Source organism: Schistocerca piceifrons, chromosome 3 (genome assembly GCF_021461385.2).
Source record: "Schistocerca piceifrons isolate TAMUIC-IGC-003096 chromosome 3, iqSchPice1.1, whole genome shotgun sequence".
NCBI lineage: Eukaryota > Metazoa > Arthropoda > Insecta > Orthoptera > Acrididae > Schistocerca > Schistocerca piceifrons.
This window is the reverse complement of record NC_060140.1, coordinates 537,475,975-537,493,660: the sequence shown is the minus strand read 5'-3', so window position 1 is coordinate 537,493,660 and position 17,686 is coordinate 537,475,975. Positions and strand designations below refer to the sequence as shown.

Sequence of the window (17,686 nt, the reverse complement as noted above, 5' to 3'; positions counted from 1 at the left end):
TTTGATTGAATTGTTGAATAAGGTCGTGCCACGATGCGAGATTTTGTTTTGTCATCTGCAACGTACATATTTATGTAGCGTGAAAGCTCTTAAGAACGTCTCAGATTTGAGGTCAGCGATACAGATGACGAGAAATTACCTTGATGTCGATCATGGTTGAGATAACTGGCATAAAACTGAATAGATCGCCTGGCCTAAATATTTCCGATTCGTAGACTCCCGTGAAATTGTTGTAAAGGAAGCTTGTGACCATGTTATGGCTAACACTGACGAGCGTTCTAGCCTAGTTTGTTTCCAAAACTCAAGAAACTCAAGCTATTACCCCTGACAAAGAATTTCAGACTATAGTTATTTGACTTAAATGAAAGTGAACTGCGACAGGAATTGACAGCCATATACAATGGAAATGATTTCTAAAATGCAAACGAAGTTTTAGCACTTCTGAATTGCATGTACGTGAATAACTTCGAAACTGTTTTATCAAAATCGGTAAAACTTTTACAAATTCTTTGGTTAATACCAGTGAAAACAGTGGAATGCGAAGAGGTGTTGTATCACACTGAAAACGATAAGGAGGTCTACTAGAAACACACGAAAGAAGAGAGACTGTATGCGTCAGCTGTGTACTGTACAGAAAACGCACTGTTTAATGTGTATAATTTTAATGAGCTTTTAATTGGTCCCTTTGCTGAGGCGAAAGAGAGGAGAAGGGACTTTATTTAAAAACCTGTTAATTAAGGTTATATCGTCGTTTCAATTTTATTCTATGAATTGCTGTTCAATATGTAGAAGATACTATAAACTATGTACTGGTGCTAAATTTTCCTTTTTGGTCTCGGAGTTAAAAATTGTTAGATGAAGGTTTTAATTTCGTCACTGCTTGTTACACAAAATGCTACATTTTCCCCGTTCAGTGAATATGTCGGAGTGCAAAAATCTTGCACGCGATTGCCTGGACAGACGTGCCGCCCCTCTTAATCTACAGTCCACCAGCCGCTACTGGGCACTGGGTCAGCACATGGCTCCCTCTCCCGTTTTCAGCGTTCCAAACCATCCAGCTGCGACTGCTCATTCAAGCAGTTCCTCTACGTCTCACGAGGCTACATGCACACCAGTCCAGCCTCCCATCAAGACAAATTCCCTGACAGTTCCGGGATCCAAACCTGAGTGCTCCACATCATGGCACTCTGAAACGGTGATCGGTTAGCTTAAGGCCGACATGATACAGAGCAGTAATTGGAAAGTTTTCAAGAATTGCACTTTATTCATTCAGTCACTGTGAGCACGCCTGCTGAAATTTTCAGTGAAATGTGTCGATTTTCATTGTACTTATTTCTGCTATTTTTACAGACAGCTAGTTTGATAACATTTCCTTATTTTGTCTATATTCTTAAAAATTCATGTTAGTGTGAAGACATTATGTGACTATTAATTACAACCAAAAGACGATGAAGTCAAAAGTTATTCTCATAGTCTCATAATTTATTCAGTGTTAAACTGTGCAAGCCATTCCGTTCATGGTTACAAGATAAGAACTTTTTTTCGTCAACATCTATTCTCCAAATACGATCTGATGTTTACCCCGCGTAATTCTAACTTATAGAATTCTCGGGCGTCCGACCCCGGTCACCTGGTAATTGCTTTACGATATTTCGGAAAACAGACTTGTTGCAATACTCAGATTGTCCCTGATGACTTCTCGTTCACTCTTGTCAGCGTGCTTTACCACTCCGCTCCTACTGATATCCGAGCGATCGCCTCGGTGGTCGGGATATCGGCTCCCGGCCCCAGGATCTGCTCTCTGTTCTCCGCGCTATCGCTGTTGGGTGCGCACTTCACTATGGGGGGATGTTACTCTTTCTCGGGTCTCAGTATAAGCTTTCGCACCTGACTCAATTGTAGGCCGCTATATTTATTAATTAGACTATCTTGAAATCTGATTTCAGTGACCTCTTTAATCACGCGTTCCCCGAAGGAGGAAGACTGCTAAAGTATTTTGGCATTGTTGTATAACATAGTACGGCCAGTTTTTAAACCATGGTCGGCCACTGCTAACTGGCGGTCAGTCGTTTATGTTCTTTGAACTTCCCTTCTACTGTGCGTACAATATCCCCAATGTATGCCTTGTCGCATTGCCAAGGGGCTGACGGTGGGGTTTGGTTTGCGAAGGCCTAGATTCCGCTTCACTGGGCCTATTACTGTCGACATTACAGGGGACAGAGGAGATAAACATTTAACATGATAATGCCTATTTTTCTGGAAGTATTGCGGACTAACGGGATGCACGCTAGTGATTTTTGCTCTTCTTTTCGTTCCTGCTGGTTTCGGGATACAGCCTGTCTAAGTGCACGTCTGATCGACGTGAAGCAGTACCCGCTTCTCCGGAATGTCGTCTCGAGGTGTTGCAGCTTAGATGGAAGGCTGCCTTGGTTGCAGATGGATGGTAGCCCCTGAACAAGTGTGTGTGAAACTTCTACAGGCTTGGAGCTGTGGTGACTACTGGAGGTATGCAGATACAGATCAATATCTACTGATTTTCTATACACACTCTATCCCACATTGCGCTCTGGTTGTCGATGGACTAGCACATCAAGAAATGGGAGATCGCCATCCTGTTCCGCCTCCACTATAAACTGTAGAAATTTCATGGCATACCTCTTATTATAGTGTCGGACCTCCTTTTGCCCGGCGTAGTGCAGAAACTCGAAGTGGCATGGACTCAACAAGTCGTTGGAAGTCCCCTGCAGAAATATTAAATCATACTGCCTCTATAGCTGTCAATAATATCGAAAGCGGCACTGGTTTTTGTGAAGGACCTGACTTCTCGATAACGTTCTATATACTTTCGCTGTGAACCACGTCGGGCGATCTGCGTGGTCAAAACATTCACTCGAACTGTCCAGAATGTTCTCCAAAGTAATCGCTTATGGAGCCATCACCACCTTCCACAATGTCTTGTTCACAACTTGGGTTCATGGTTTCTTGGGGTCTCCGCGATACTTGAACCTTGCCATCAGCTCTTGCACAACTGAAATCGGACACATCTCACCAGACCGCGGTTTTCCAGTCATCTAGGGTCCAACCGATATGGGCACCAGCACAGGACAGGCGATGTGTTGCTGTTGGCAAAGGCACTCGCACTGGTCATCTGCTGCCGTAGCCCAATAACGCCAAATTTCACCGCACTGTCTTAACGAATACGTTCGTCCTATGTCTCACATTAATTTCTACGGTTATTTCACTCAGTGTTGCTTGTCTTTGCACTGACAACTCTACGCATACGCCGCTGCTCTCGGTCGTTAAGTGAAGGTCGGTAGCCACTGTGTGTTTCAGTGGTGAGAAGTAGTGCCTTAAAATGGGTATTGGTATTGAATTTCCTAACGATTTCCTAAAGTGGAATGTTCCATGCGTCCAGCTCCATCTGCCATCCCACGTTCAAAGATTGTTTTTTCACGTCGTGGGGCCATAATCACATTGGAAATTTTTTGATGTGAGTTGCCTGAATACAAATGACAGCCCCGACAATGCTCTGCCCTGTTACACCTTGTGTATGTGACACTATCGCCATCTCCATAAGTGCATATTGCATCTCAGTGTATGGGGGAGGGAGGGTGTAGCGAATCCAGGTGACTAAGAAATTCACTTGAGCTGTCCCGTCCACATGGCCAAACATAGAACGTATTGTCGACGTAACGACAGAACGAAGTCAGTTTTTATTGGGCTTGTTCAGGGCCTTCTCATCGGAATCCTCGAACAAATTCGCCAAATCGGTGACAGAGGACGTCCCATGGCGACGCCGCTCTTCTGCTCACAACAGTTTCCATCGAACAGAAAGTACGCTGAAGTACGCAAAAATTCAGAGAGTCTCGTCAGGTTAAAGTCGAATTTCCTGCTAATCAGTTTCACGGAATCCTTCCGTTGTACCCTGGTGAAGATGAAATGGAGACTACATTGCAACTCGTCAGCAGATCATTATAATTACGTCAAAGTTATTGTAGATATTATACAAAATGAGTGAAAATTTGGATGTGTTGTTCGCATGTCCCCACAGAAGGAATCAGGAGATCAGTCACGTATTTTGCCGTGCCGTGTATTACTGCTCCCATATTACTAACTATGACGCGCAGTGGAATTTCTTCTTCGTGGACCTCTGACAGGCCATACAATCGTGACGGTGAACCTGCTCGTAATCGAGGAGAACAATAGATGATGTGTCGTAAAGAGTTACCAGTGTACCATAATAACGCCCTACACTACTATGCAACCGTCTTACGTTCCATTCGCAAATGGTGTTTACAGTAAAGAACGACTTTCGCCAAACCTCCTAATGAAATGCTACTTCTCTGGTTCAGTCATCATCGTCCTTTCCAGATACAAGTGACAATTAAAATAGGGATATTAATAGCAGCTCTATGAGTCATGCACAAAATAAAATGAATAAGCCTTAAATATTACTGCAAATTTTTAAGATGTCCTAAGTCTGTTTTCAACCAGATTAACTGCAACTATGTCCTCGCTGAACGAAATATAGTAACTTGTAATATAGCGTTGTTTGTTCACAGTACACAGGCCATCTCGGTACGTTGATTTCCGCAGATCGTGGAATCCCTAAATAAAGTCATAAGTTACAAGTTGTTCTTCACTTTACCACAAAAACTTTGAGGCGTTTGTGTTTTCGGGTAATACCATCCGACGCAAGTGCAAGTGTGCTACTAGCTCAGCACAAAGCAGAAGGTTTCATATAAACATAGCAGCAGGCGACTCTCGCCTCAGTACCCCAGGTCGAGCGAAGATATTTTATTGATCAAGTACTGCCGTACAGAAAAAGGGACATGTGACCACACTGTGGTTTCATTCTAGTACACACCCGTATCACTGTTTTCCAGACATTGATTCCACAGTCGTATGACTTCCGAAGCAGCAAAGTACGTCCTCTGCTAACAGATACCTCAGTGGAATAGCTACCAGAGCGCCATCTGCGTCTACCCACTAATAGGGAATACTCACAGCGAGAAGGCTCAGTGCCGTGCATTTGCGTCAAGGAAACAGACAATGCCAACGCTCTTGTGCTTTCCTACAATCAACTGATCGAATTTAAAGGGGTCAAATTGTGTGTGTGTGTGTGTGTGTGTGTGTGTGCGTGTGTGTGTGTGTGTGTGTGTTTGTGTGGCAGGATAGTCCGTTTTGAGAACTGCCACACAAGTTGGACATGCTGAGCCATTGTGCAACGATGCTGGTTTCAGTGGTCACATGAACATTCTCACACTCCTTGACGAGGTTTATGAGGTCCACGAAGCACAGAAGCCCGTCTGTACAGACGTTCTGTACAGGCAAAAGTGGGAGATCGCACAGCTACCACAGTAAAGATAAAAGAGTTGTGAGCCCAGACGTGTCACTAGTAACTGTTGCGAGTCGGTTATCAGCAATGGGACTACGGGCATGCACATTCATAGCCCAGCTTCCAGTCACACCACACCATCGACGTGCATGGCTCGACTGCTGTCGTCAGGGTATTATGCAAAGATGGAACTGCGGGCCGTGGTTTTCAGCGATGAAATCCGACTCGGCCTGCAAGCAGCTGATGGTCGTTTGGGCTTAAGATGTATACGTGATGGCTGTCACATACACTGCATCCGCCAAGACACACTGGCCATATGGTGTGGGGTGTGACAAGCTACAACTCTTGTTTACCTTTGTTATTTCTGGAGTGGACGCTAACCAGAGCTCGGTACGTGCAAAATGTGTCATTCTTGCAACGGGAAGGTGATGTGTTCTTACAACAGAAAAATGCTTGCTTATACACTGCCTGTGACACTCAAAGTGGTTTTAAAGATGTGCAGCAACTTCCCTGGCCAGCGCGATCTACTGACTTGTCTTCAGTCAAACACGTGTGGGATACGATGGAGCGAAAGTCAGTCGTGCAACTTGTCAGCCAACAAATGTATGTGAACAGATCTAGCAAGCGTGGGATAACGTGTTCCAGGACAGTTTCTGCTATCTGTACGATCGACTGGATGCCAGTCAGTTTCTGTATTGCCACCCATGGAAGCTGCAAGCACGTACTAATATGGATGTTTCAGCATGGGTCGATACCTTTTACCTCAGAAACACTTGTGCTGTCCATCTGTAAATGTAATCATTTCATGTACTCCATATGCACTCTGTTACTACAATAAATCCTGACGAATTGAAATCCTTGAAAAGGTTTATTACGGGATGGGAGTCCATCTGGAGCCCGATCTGTCAACAGTAAATGGAACATCGTTTTTGACGTCCACAAGGCGTACTAGCACCCAATTTTACGGTCCTTCTACATGCTGAAAGCTCTTCACTATGCGAGATGAGGATACCTTTCTATTCATGAAAGAGACATTATATGTATACGCCAACTCTCTGCAAATTTAATCATTTATTTCTAGCGAATTGTTCAAATAGTTGAATGAAATCACTTTGCGCATTACATAATTTCACCTGGAGTTAAAACCAATATTCATAAAGAAGTAGTGTAAGTCCTAAATGGATTTTATTCAGTGACACTGGCTGCGGAAACCTTCGCACATAACGGTCTACAGATAAACGGATTTCGTATATAATGGGAGTTGCAATTCTCAAAAATTCTTTGAGTACACTGAAAAAGAATATTTTGTCGATGGTTTCTATTGCATAAATCTGTGTTGGAAACTGCGAGCGAAAAGCATATAAAGACTAGAAAATTTGAAACAAAAGGAAAGTAAAATGTTCTAAATGATCTCAGGGTCATCCTGAAATTAATCAGAGAGTTTCACCAATGAAAGTCGGAAACCTGTAGTGATGAAATCACAAAAAGCAGCTCGAAATCGTCTGTTCCTAGCAAATTTTGCAGCAACTGACAAATAAATAAGCAACCAGGAACCAAAATGTGTTCCCACATTCTAATTTTTTTCGCTAAAGATTTTTGCGTTATGAAGTGGGAGCCAACTCATTTACAGAACATTGGTGCTTCAACGCCCTAACCTTTACGTGCTCCATAACATCCCAATTAATCTTTTGGCTATATTTCTTGACGGGTATTTATTTAGAATTAATTGCTAGGAGGAGTTTAGGACATTTTCTTCAGCACGTTCGTGTTCCACCTGAAACCCTATTACCCACATATGTAAGTCCTTTTTCTAATAGCAGTTCAGTATTTATGCTTTCATTGTTAGACTGCGTCTTCCTATCGACAGCTTTAGACACATCCACGTGTTGTTTACAATTTGCTGCATCGGTCTTCACCGGACTGTTAGGATATCTAAATGCTAATAAACTTACATTTTTCCTGTACGTGGGTGGTCAGGAACTCACTAAATATGGAGGAATATTACAAGCGACTGAACATTTACCTTCACTGCGGCCGCTAGCCACAACAGCAAACTCGGCACAAACGCCAACTGGGAGGATCGCATGCTGCACTGTGTTCGAGAGCCGTTCTGACAACATTCGCTGCCATCGGTGTATTTATCCTCAATGGTTACCTGTGTGAGTGTGCGTGCGTGTGTCAGTGTTTGTATGTTTCTGCGTGTGAGAGTGTGTGTGGGCGTCTGTGTTTGCGCGTGAGCGGGATTATGTGAACTTTCTGAGAAGCTACAAGGTCATCAACAATGGAACAGACATGGCCTCAGCATCTGTTATGTCACATATGTATGAATTCATTTATTCGTGTCAGACAGAGCTGCACACCAATGGCGCAACCAGACTTTTTTGTTTATAGGTAGATTCCCCGAAAACTGGTGGTTTGTAGTGCCTGAGACAATCCACTTTGTAATCGCAACACTTCTGTTACTCTTTGACGTTGCTGATATCTGCAAACAGATAAACCAATGTAATGTACTTGTGAACAAATACACAATGCATGTTGTACCATCTAGATCGAACGTTCTCTTCATTTTTAAAAGTGTCACCTAACTCTTAGTTTCACCGCAGATGGCTCAAATGGTTCAAATGGCTCTGAGCAGTATGGGACTAAACATCTGTGGTCATCAGTCCCCTAGAACTTAGAACTACTTAAACCTAACTAACCTAAGGACATCACACACATCCACGCCCGAGGCAGGATTCGAACCTGCGACCGTAGCAGTCCCGCGGTTCCGGACTGAGCGCCTGAACCGCTAGACCACCGCGGCCGGATCACCGCAGATCACTGAACACGCAATGAGAAGTTGAGGTGTGCAATAACACGCAGTATGGCGCGCTAATCCGCCATTATTAAAAACTATGAAACTGAGACAGCCAATGGCCTTGCCGCAGTGGTATAAGCGCTTCCCATCGGATAACCGAAGTTAAGTGCTGTTGGGCTGGGCTAGCATTTGGATCGGTGACCAGCCGGTCTGCCAAGAGCTGTTGGCAAGCGGGGTGCACTCAGCCCTTGTGAGGCAAATTGAGGAGCTACCTGATCGAGAAGTAGCGGCCCCAGTCTCGTAAACTGACGTACGGTCGGGAGAGCGGTGTGCTGACCACATGCCCCGCCATATCCTCATCCAGTGACGTCTGTAGGCTGAGGATGACACGGCGGCCGGTCAGTACCGTTGGGTCTCCCTGGCCTGTTCGGACAGAGTTTAGTTTTTATCAAGCTGAGATAGTGTGAAGATGGCAGTAATTAGTGATACCAGGATTCAAAGGTAGCAGGGAAATGAAACGGTGCTTGCGTTTGGAAGTGAAAAAAATACGAAACTGCCGAAAATCGTGAAGGAAACGACTTCATCGACATGCTATTAACGTCTCGGACCTTGTGTAAACATCTATTGTCATGAAAACTACGAAAGTCTAGAAACGAATCAAATTGACTTCTGGGCAATTGGGTTTGTACTGGATGTCGGAGAAAGTGCTGGGATCCCCCAGTGATTCGTGATCCTCAGCTACTTTCCCATGAGACGTCATGCTAGGAAGACAACTTTTCCCCTCGTCTGCACGAAAACTGCCATCATCAGACGATCCTCGTAGATGAAGCTGCAGGGCTTTTGTCCTATTTCCTACCGAACATGACTGTACTGATGAAAACGGTACACTCGAACTACAATGTGTGACAAAGTGCGGTTTCTGGCTATCGGCATGTAAGGGAACTTGACCACAAAAGGCAAAGATCCTGAGTTCGAGTCTCGGTCCGGAATACAATTTTAATCTGCCAGGAAGTTTCATATTAGAGGACACTCCGCTGTAGATTGAAAATTTGTTCTGAAGTCATCGCAGTCTGTGGCTAAGCCATGTCTCCGCAATAAACTATTTTCCAGGAGTTTTAGACGGGCAAGGAGAGCTTCTGTGGAGTTTCGTGGGTAGGATGTGAGGTACCGGAGGAAGTACAGCTGTGAGGACAGCTCGCGAGTCGTGTGTGAGTTGCTCAGCAGCCGGCACGGTAGCTCTGGTTGTTCGGTCAGAGGGGCAGCTGTCCCCTGTAATAAATAAACTGAGTGAATGGATCAACGTTGAATTTCATCTGGCGTCATGGGACGTCTGCTCCGAACAAATGCAACCAATAATAACGAAGAAAATGGGATTAAAAAGAAGAAGAAAGTCGGTGAAGACATGCACGTGAAGGGCAAAGTTCCCGCGCTCGAGTGTCGATCCGGCTGGCAGTTTTAACCTGCCGGAAAGTTCCGTATCCTTAATATAGTTTTCTCCAAGAGTTACTGGTTAACCGAACGATTGTCACATCCAGATGATCAAAGCTGCATTATTATACCATGTCGGTATACACAGTGCCTGGCACGGCATCATTGGCGAAAGCAATTCGCTTTATTGAAGAAATATTTCCGATCAACAGCTGGGAAATATAAAGGTACGAGTGAACCCACTATTTCTTAAAGAAACTAACTCTCCTATATAAAACAGCTTCAAACTCCTGATTACTTTACTGATGAGTTCATGTTTTAAATATTTCACATTAAGCATGTAAGCAAGAAAATCTTCAGAGAAGGACTAAAATTATGATTTAATTGTGTCGGAAGTCGCTAAATGCTTTGATTATCAAATTCTGGCCGAGTATAGTCTGGGTAATTTACGGTCTGTTTTAGGCAGAAGCTAATTTTTCACACTTCTCAATTTTTAACATCATGTCTCCTGAACCGTTCGTCGTGTAATGATATTATTTTGCAGGTACATTCAGTGATATAAGCTGATAATCTGCAAAATTTGTTGCGAGTACAATTACTAATAAAGAAGCAATAAATTAAAACGTCACGCCTGATGACGTATTTTTACTGCATTAACAGCGAAAATATACTAAGCGTTAAACATCTTTCCTTTCTTAATTTTGTGTTTTGTATGTGTGTGGGGTTGGGGGGGGGGGAGGTAGGAGGGGGGCATTAGCAAGAAAAACTTTCTTAAAATGCGGAAAATTTGTTGCAATTCATTAAATGTTCTAATTCTCAAATACTGGGTGAATATACTAGGACATTTGCGGGTGGTGCCTTACGCTGCTTCAGTACATGTTGCGTCCAGGAATCCTGCATAACCGGTTCGCTAGACAAACAATCAAACAACTCGTATTAATGAGTTTTATTACAACAAGACAAACACAAACACTAAAGGTTCGTCTGAGAATTCCTGTAGTCCTTTATACATGATCATCCACAAGTGCAATTACAAAAAATGGTTCAAATGGCTCTGAGCACTATGGGACTTAACTCTTGAGGTCATCAGTCCCCTAGAACTTAGAACTACTTAAACCTAACTAACCTAAAGACATCACACACATCCATGCCCGAGGCAGGATTCGAACCTGTGACCGTAGCGGTCGCGCGGTTCCAGACTGAAGCGCCTAGAACCGCTCGGCCACTCCGGCCGGCTGCAATTACAGAGATGTGTCGCAAGCGAAGGGTGACATACAAAGTATAATTCTATTTTGAATTCTGTTCTTCAGAATAGACAAACACAAGTAACACTTCTGGCCCTAGCAACCGCTACTAACAAATGTCTGTCAACTCAACTGCAGTTACCGCTGATCTCTGTGTTACGTAGAGATTGCTAATGAAGAGGCTACGATGCGTCGGCTAACGATGTGGCTAACGTTGAAGCTGCTATCGAAGTGGGCTGCCACCAGTCGGGCTCGGCGCTTATGTCGTCTTCACCTAGGGTCCGCTGCTGTCGCGTTGTCGTCATGGAGCGAGGTTGGTCAGCGTGCGACTGGCTGATCACTTCTCACAGCCTTTCTTCTCTGCCGTTCCCGACTGGCGCGCCGGCGACGACCTTACGACCTTACGACCTTACGCCGTAAAAATACACATACACAGTTTCTGAACTTTAACTGGACGTTTACTATCTTTTGGTTCAAAAAATCGATTTTTTTGAATTGCGTTTTTGGATCTATAAAAGTGTTTAGAAACCACCCCTGAAACGGTTTTTCCAAATGCGGAACGGAAGGACAAGTTATTGTACCGGTGCTTGGGAGGAAACACACAAAATTCAAATCAAAGTTTGAACGCGTGTGTTTGGAAGTTAGCCCACAAGAATTTGCATTCTGGTGCGAAGACTGTGGAGGTTGCGACTTTCCTGGCAGTGAGCAGCTTCAGCGAAGTGTATTCAGCAAGCCTGAAGACCATGACAACGATGGACGTTACCCTGGGACTCTATTCGACGCAGTTCGCCAAGCATTCGGTCGACCACCGGGTTCAAGCGGCTGAAAATCGCTTGTCACCGGCCGTACGAGCGGCTCTGGAGCAGCGCAGGATGGCCCAGATGAGCAGAACGCCCTCTATGAGGAAGGACTAATTTACGGACCAGGAATCGCAGATTGAACGTACGGTGCATGATATTGCATTTATATGTAGTCAAAACTTCAAACGCGTTTTTCTCGAAATGACGTTTTTTTCATCGCGCGGTATGGTAACTTCAAATTTACCGAACCTATTGGCATGATTCTTTGTTTCCGACGAAGCTAACTAAATTTTCTAGGAGTTTTACCACGTTTATTCCGATCCATCAACTATAAATAATTTTTCTTGGCCGATGAAGTCGAAAAATCGATGAAAAAACCGTATTTAGTTTGAAATGGCCGCCATTTTGTTTCCTATGGTCCAAATAACTTAAGCGAGGTACAACTCTTAAATAATCTTAAAGACTTCGCTAACGTCAACTCAACTTTGATTTAAGACGAGCCGGCTGACCTGTAACATACCGCGCGTGGAGATCTACATCGAAATTTTGTTTCGATCCGACGGCACTTCCGCCCTTGCTCTTAGACATTTCCGGTCGAAAAAATTCCAGTTTGTAGAGGAAATATCTTGACCAAATTTGACATTGATATCTCTAACACATCCGAGAAAAAAAATCTCAAATAACATCCCTTTTTCTGGCCAAAGACAGTAAACCACCCCTTACATTCGTTCTCATCTCTTAATGTGTAGATTATTACAGCGCTTTAATTCTTTAAATTCAGTCAATAATGGTACGAAATGTTGAAAATGAAATTTTTGTTGTCACTGGAACAACCTGCAACTGGAACTGAGTGAACGTGCTAGGGTTAGTCGTTCAGTAATATGCGACATTGACCTACAGTGCGTCACTAATTATCTCAGTCAATGGATATACGCACCGCAGTGTCTCAGTACACACAAGCGGTAGTGGCTATTGTTCACATCCTTTGGAGACTGATTCACAGATCATAGAGTGGACGTGCATATCTCACTGCGTGTAAGAGTTACCTAGTTCGCCTCCTCTCATTATACTGTCAATAATGACGGAGTTAAATGCAACACTACCGCCTTCGCAGCGGAACAGCTAGTGAAACTGTTTACAACGACCTGTTTACGCCACTACCATCTGAACAAAATAATCTCTGCAGAGAAGAAACGACCTTCGGTGCCAATTTGAGCGTTAGGTGACCTTACACTAAGGCAACGTAATGTCATGCGAAAGCGATAGCATATGTACAGACGGGGTTAGTACACAGTACACAAGGTATAAAAGGTCAGTACGTTAGCCGAGCTGTCATTTGTTCCCTGGGGATTTATGTGAAAAGACGTGATTATGGCCTCACGACTGGGATCAACAGACTATGAGTGATAGTTCAAGCAACACGAATGGGACATTCCATTTCAGAAATCGTTAGCGAACACATTACTCCCAGATACACAGCGCCAAGGGCGTGCCGAGAGTACCAAATTTCAGGGATTACCTCTCTCGACGGGGAACACAGTAGCCGAAGGCCTAAACTAAATACCGAGAGCACCCGCTTTTGAAAAGAGTTGTCAGTACTAACAGACAAGCAACACTGCGTGAAATAGCAGCAGAAATCAATGTGCGACGTACAACTAACATATCCGTTAGATTAGAACGGCGAATTTGGCGTTAATGGGCTATGGCAGCAGACGACCAGCGCGAATGCCTTTACTAACTGCACGACATCGACAGAAGCGCCTGTCCTGGACTCGTGACAATATCTGTTGAATCTTAGATGACTGGAAACCGTGGTCTGGTTAGATGAATCCGATTTCAGTAGTGTAAGAGCTGATTGTAGGGGTCGAGTGCGGCGCAGACCCCACGAAGCAATGGATCCAAGCAATCAGCAAGGCATTGTGGAGGCTGGTTGTGGCTCCATAACGACATGGACTGTATTTACATGGAATGTACTGGGTCCTCTGGCCGAGCTGAACAGATCATTGACTGGTAATGGTGATGTTCGACTATTTGGAGACGGTTATAAGTCATCGGGATGGAATTTTAATGGTTGGCAATGCGCCACGTCACCGGGTCACAATTTTTCGCGGCTGGGTTGAGGAACGTTATGGGCAGTTGGAGCCAATAATTTGGCCACCCAGATAGCCGTACGTGAATCCCATCGAATATTTATGATACATAATCGAGAGGTCAGTTCGTACACAAAATCCTGCACCGGCAACGCTTTCGCGTTTATGGAGCTGTATTGAGACAGCATGGATCAGTGCTTATGTAGGTAACTTCCAACGACTTGTTGAGTGCATGCTGCGTCGAGTTGGTGCTCCACATCGGGCAGAATGATGTTCGACACGATATTAGGAGATACTCTATGACTTCTGTCGCCTCAGTGTATAATACAGCTTACATGTATAGTTGGTTGGTTGGTTGGTTTGGGGAAGGAGACCAGACAGCGTGGACATCGGTCTCATTGGATTAGGGAAGGAAGTCGGCCGTGCCCTTTCAGAGGAACCATCCCGGCATTTGCCTGGAGTGATTTAGGGAAATCACGGAAAACCTAAATCAGGATGGCCGGACGCGGGATTGAACCGTCGTCCTTCCGAATGCGAGTCCAGTGTGTAACCACTGCGCCCCCTCGCTCGGTCATGTATAGTGAGACTCGTTTCGGTCGAGACGGACTGCTTGAATATCGGAGATGACATTCCACTGAGTCCAATAGACACAAACAACAAAGAACTGTGTAGAGTGACACGACACTGAACTGTAATACAGTCAGTTTACACGCAGCAGGTAAGTGATATGGCATGGAATTCAGCGGTTACAGAATAGAAACACGTTAACTCCCAGGGCACTCCCAAACTTCAGACTTTGTGCGGTACAGTTTGTGCAGTTCAAATGGATCCAAGCACTATAGGACTTAACATCTGAGGTCATCAGTCCCTTAGACTTAGAACTACTTAAACCTAACTAACCTAAGGACATCACACACATCCATGCCCGAGGCAGGATTCGAACCAGCGACCGTAGCAGGCGCGCGGTTCCGGACTGAAGCGCCTAGAACCGCTCGGCCACAGCGGCCGGCGCAGTACAGTTTGAAACAGTACTTAAACAATGTGTATTTGTGGAAGGACAGTGCAAATGCTGTAGCTTAAAAGCAAGTACTTAAATTACTGTGCTCAGAGAAAATGAATATAACTATTCTGTCAACGCAATGTGTAGGATATTCTGCCTAGTTGTCGATCGTGTGATTTAGCCACAACATGTTTCGGGACAACATCATCCCATTTCCTAGTGCTTAAAACTTTTTTAATATTTTTATGCCACTACGTCATCACAACTTAAAAACAGCGTACGTCGTGAACGGTGGATGCATTGGCTTTGGGTGTTTTATATTTTACGGTAGGAGTGGACATTGCACGTGTGGAGGTGGTTTCTGAGTTGTGACGAGGCCTAATGGCTTAAAAAATAAGAAATAATTTAAGCACTTGCAAATAGGATAATGTTGCTCCGAAACGCGTTGGGGCTATAATCACACGATTGACAATTGGGCTGAATTTCCTACGTATTGTGTGAATAACAGTTGTATGATGGCTTCACATCAGTTATCGTAAGGTATATCAACATACACATCTATACTCCAGAATCCACATTGTGGTGTTTATCGGATGCTACTTCGCATATTGCTGTCACTTATACTGTTGCTTGTTCCAGTTGCGAATGGTGCGCGGAAACAACGATTTTTCGCAAGTGTGTGAACCCGATTCTTTCTCCGATGTTTTTCAGGGAGATATGCGTCAGAAGAAGCAATATGTTGGATGGCTCTTTGAGGCACGTACGGTCTCTGAAGTTTCATATTAAAACATACCGAGAGGCCCAACGCCTCTCTTGTAGCGCCTGCCACTGGAATTGGATAAGCATATCCGTGGCGCTTTCGCGCTTTATAAACGAACACCTGACGAATCGTGCTTCACGTCTTTGGATCTTCGTGTCTTGCACGGGTCTCAGACTACAGAGCAAAGTTCAAGTATCGATCGAACGAGCTGTTAGCTAACCGCCTCGTGGCAATACACTGAGGATCCTTTTAATGAATTTGTCTGGAATCTGTGTTTCCTGTTATTTGTTGCATCTGACTGTTCCATTTTAAATCCCTCGGTACGTGTACTCCTATTTGTCTATTGGATGTCACTGCCTTCCAGTGGTTGGTCTGCAGTCATGTAAAGATGCAATTTTTATGCCTATTTATGTGCAACACGTCAAATTTGTTAATGTGGAAAATATCTTGTGGAAGATAGCTAACAATCCATGTATCAAACGTCAGTTCTCAGTAGGTAGGCCTCCCGGAATGCCCGATCGTAACCACAAGTTCATTAGTGTATACTGCGAAAATTTGTGGTTCTATAACATTCCATTGGAAACCCAAAATATTGCTTTTATGTCAAAGGAATGCTATCCGCTATGAATGTCAATGTAATTAGAACTGATAGGTAGTTTTAAATGAACATCATTTTTAATCTATTTTTACTCATGGAGTCAAATCAAGAGGACACAAATCAAGCGGGCACATTAAATCCGGACTCATATTGCAGAAGTCAATTTCGACGAGATACCATTTCATATGCCGCGAAGTGAAAGCAGTCAGTATCACTGGTTTCGTCACTACAAACGAGAGGCAGCGACTTTAAACGTCATGGAAGTGCACTCGGCTCCACCGAGATGTCTTAGATGGCTCATTTAGCAATGTGTCTCTCTCAGGCTGTCCCTCCTGTTCTACCTTCGACCGGCTAAATGTTTTTCCTTACACCCAATGTCGCCAGCTGCAAGTGTGCATTCTAGCTGAAAAGTTCGTCCTTCTTTTTTTCGAAAGCATCATCCGACCCCCAGTAATTTACCTTTTACTCCAACACCAGAAGATATTACAGGCTAGTTTTGGACAGGTCGGAAAGTTATTGCTTTTAGAGAAGCAATATCTCAATGCGAAATGCTTGCCTCAGTGCTTGGAAAGACGATAACGGCCGGAAGACGGGTGTGCTGACTCCATGTCCCTCCATACCGCATCCGCCAGACATCACATGGCAGAGGACGACACGGCGGCAGGTCGGCATCGCTTGGATTTTGGAGCCAAATAGCGGAGTTTCTAGACGAACTATAATGCCGCGTTATCTGATTGCAATATTGTCACCTCAGTACAGGAAGAGAAACGCTAACATATGTGAAAGTTGTACGTTGCTTCATTTCTTTAATCACACAGGTTACGCTGTTAAACCTATCGATGTGTTATTTTGCGTACAGTTTTACAGCAATGCAATGCTATAATTTCATGAGATCTTTCTTCTAGAGCCTCAGAGAGTCATAATACAGGAGGCTTTCCGATGCCTTTAGAAAGGCAAAGTTGTCATTGCTGGTTCGAAAATTATTTTCAGAAAGTCCGTTCTGAATAGAGCAATATTAACAATGAAAACATTGTATTTCCTACTCTATAGGTATTCGTGTGCCAACTTCCTCCACCTCACCGAAGTTAAGCATTGTCGGGCTTCGATAGCACTTGATTGGGTCACCGTCTGGGCCTGCCGAGTGGTGTTAGCGAGCGGGGCGCACTCAGCCTTTGTGAGGTCAGTTGAGGGGCTACTTGATTGAGGAGAAGCGACACCGCTCATGAAAACTGACAACGGCCGGGAGAGCGGTGTGCTGACCACATGTCCCTCCGTATACGCAACTGGTGTTTCCTAAGGGCTGAGGATGACACAACGGCCGTTCGGTAGTACGGACGTTAACTGTAGAGCCAGGTAATGTAGAGTATTTTCAATCATATGAGATATTTCAAGATATTTAGCCTTATTCAATTGTCAGCAATGATTATGAAATCGCTTTTTAAGTTCTCGGGTTAAGAGAGAAATGAAGGGTTTGTATAATTGTTACATTGCCTTCCGTCAGTCAGATTGTTAACGCCTATTGTTATGCGATATTTTAATGCTACTGAGCATTTAGTGAATGTATTCAGACGTACTTTCCACAAATAGGAGCAGTGCTAAGATAAGATCTCGTCTAGTTTGTGACATATATG

The 17,686-nt window shown here is 44.1% G+C and overlaps 2 protein-coding genes across 2 annotated transcripts in view; one reads left to right on the top strand and one right to left on the bottom strand.

The window, feature by feature from the left end:
- The window catches only part of LOC124788335 (cholinesterase-like), a 53,054-nt gene extending 45,575 nt beyond the window's left edge, over window positions 1-7,479 (bottom strand). The window contains exon 1 of the mRNA XM_047255589.1: window positions 7,362-7,479. Within this exon, the coding sequence (XP_047111545.1) occupies window positions 7,362-7,424 (63 nt within the window). The 5' untranslated portion in view covers window positions 7,425-7,479. The remainder of the gene's footprint in view (window positions 1-7,361) is intronic.
- LOC124788809 overlaps window positions 1-17,686 on the top strand; it is a 334,614-nt gene that overhangs the window by 122,450 nt on the left and 194,478 nt on the right. The gene's annotated exons all lie outside the window — the stretch shown is intronic.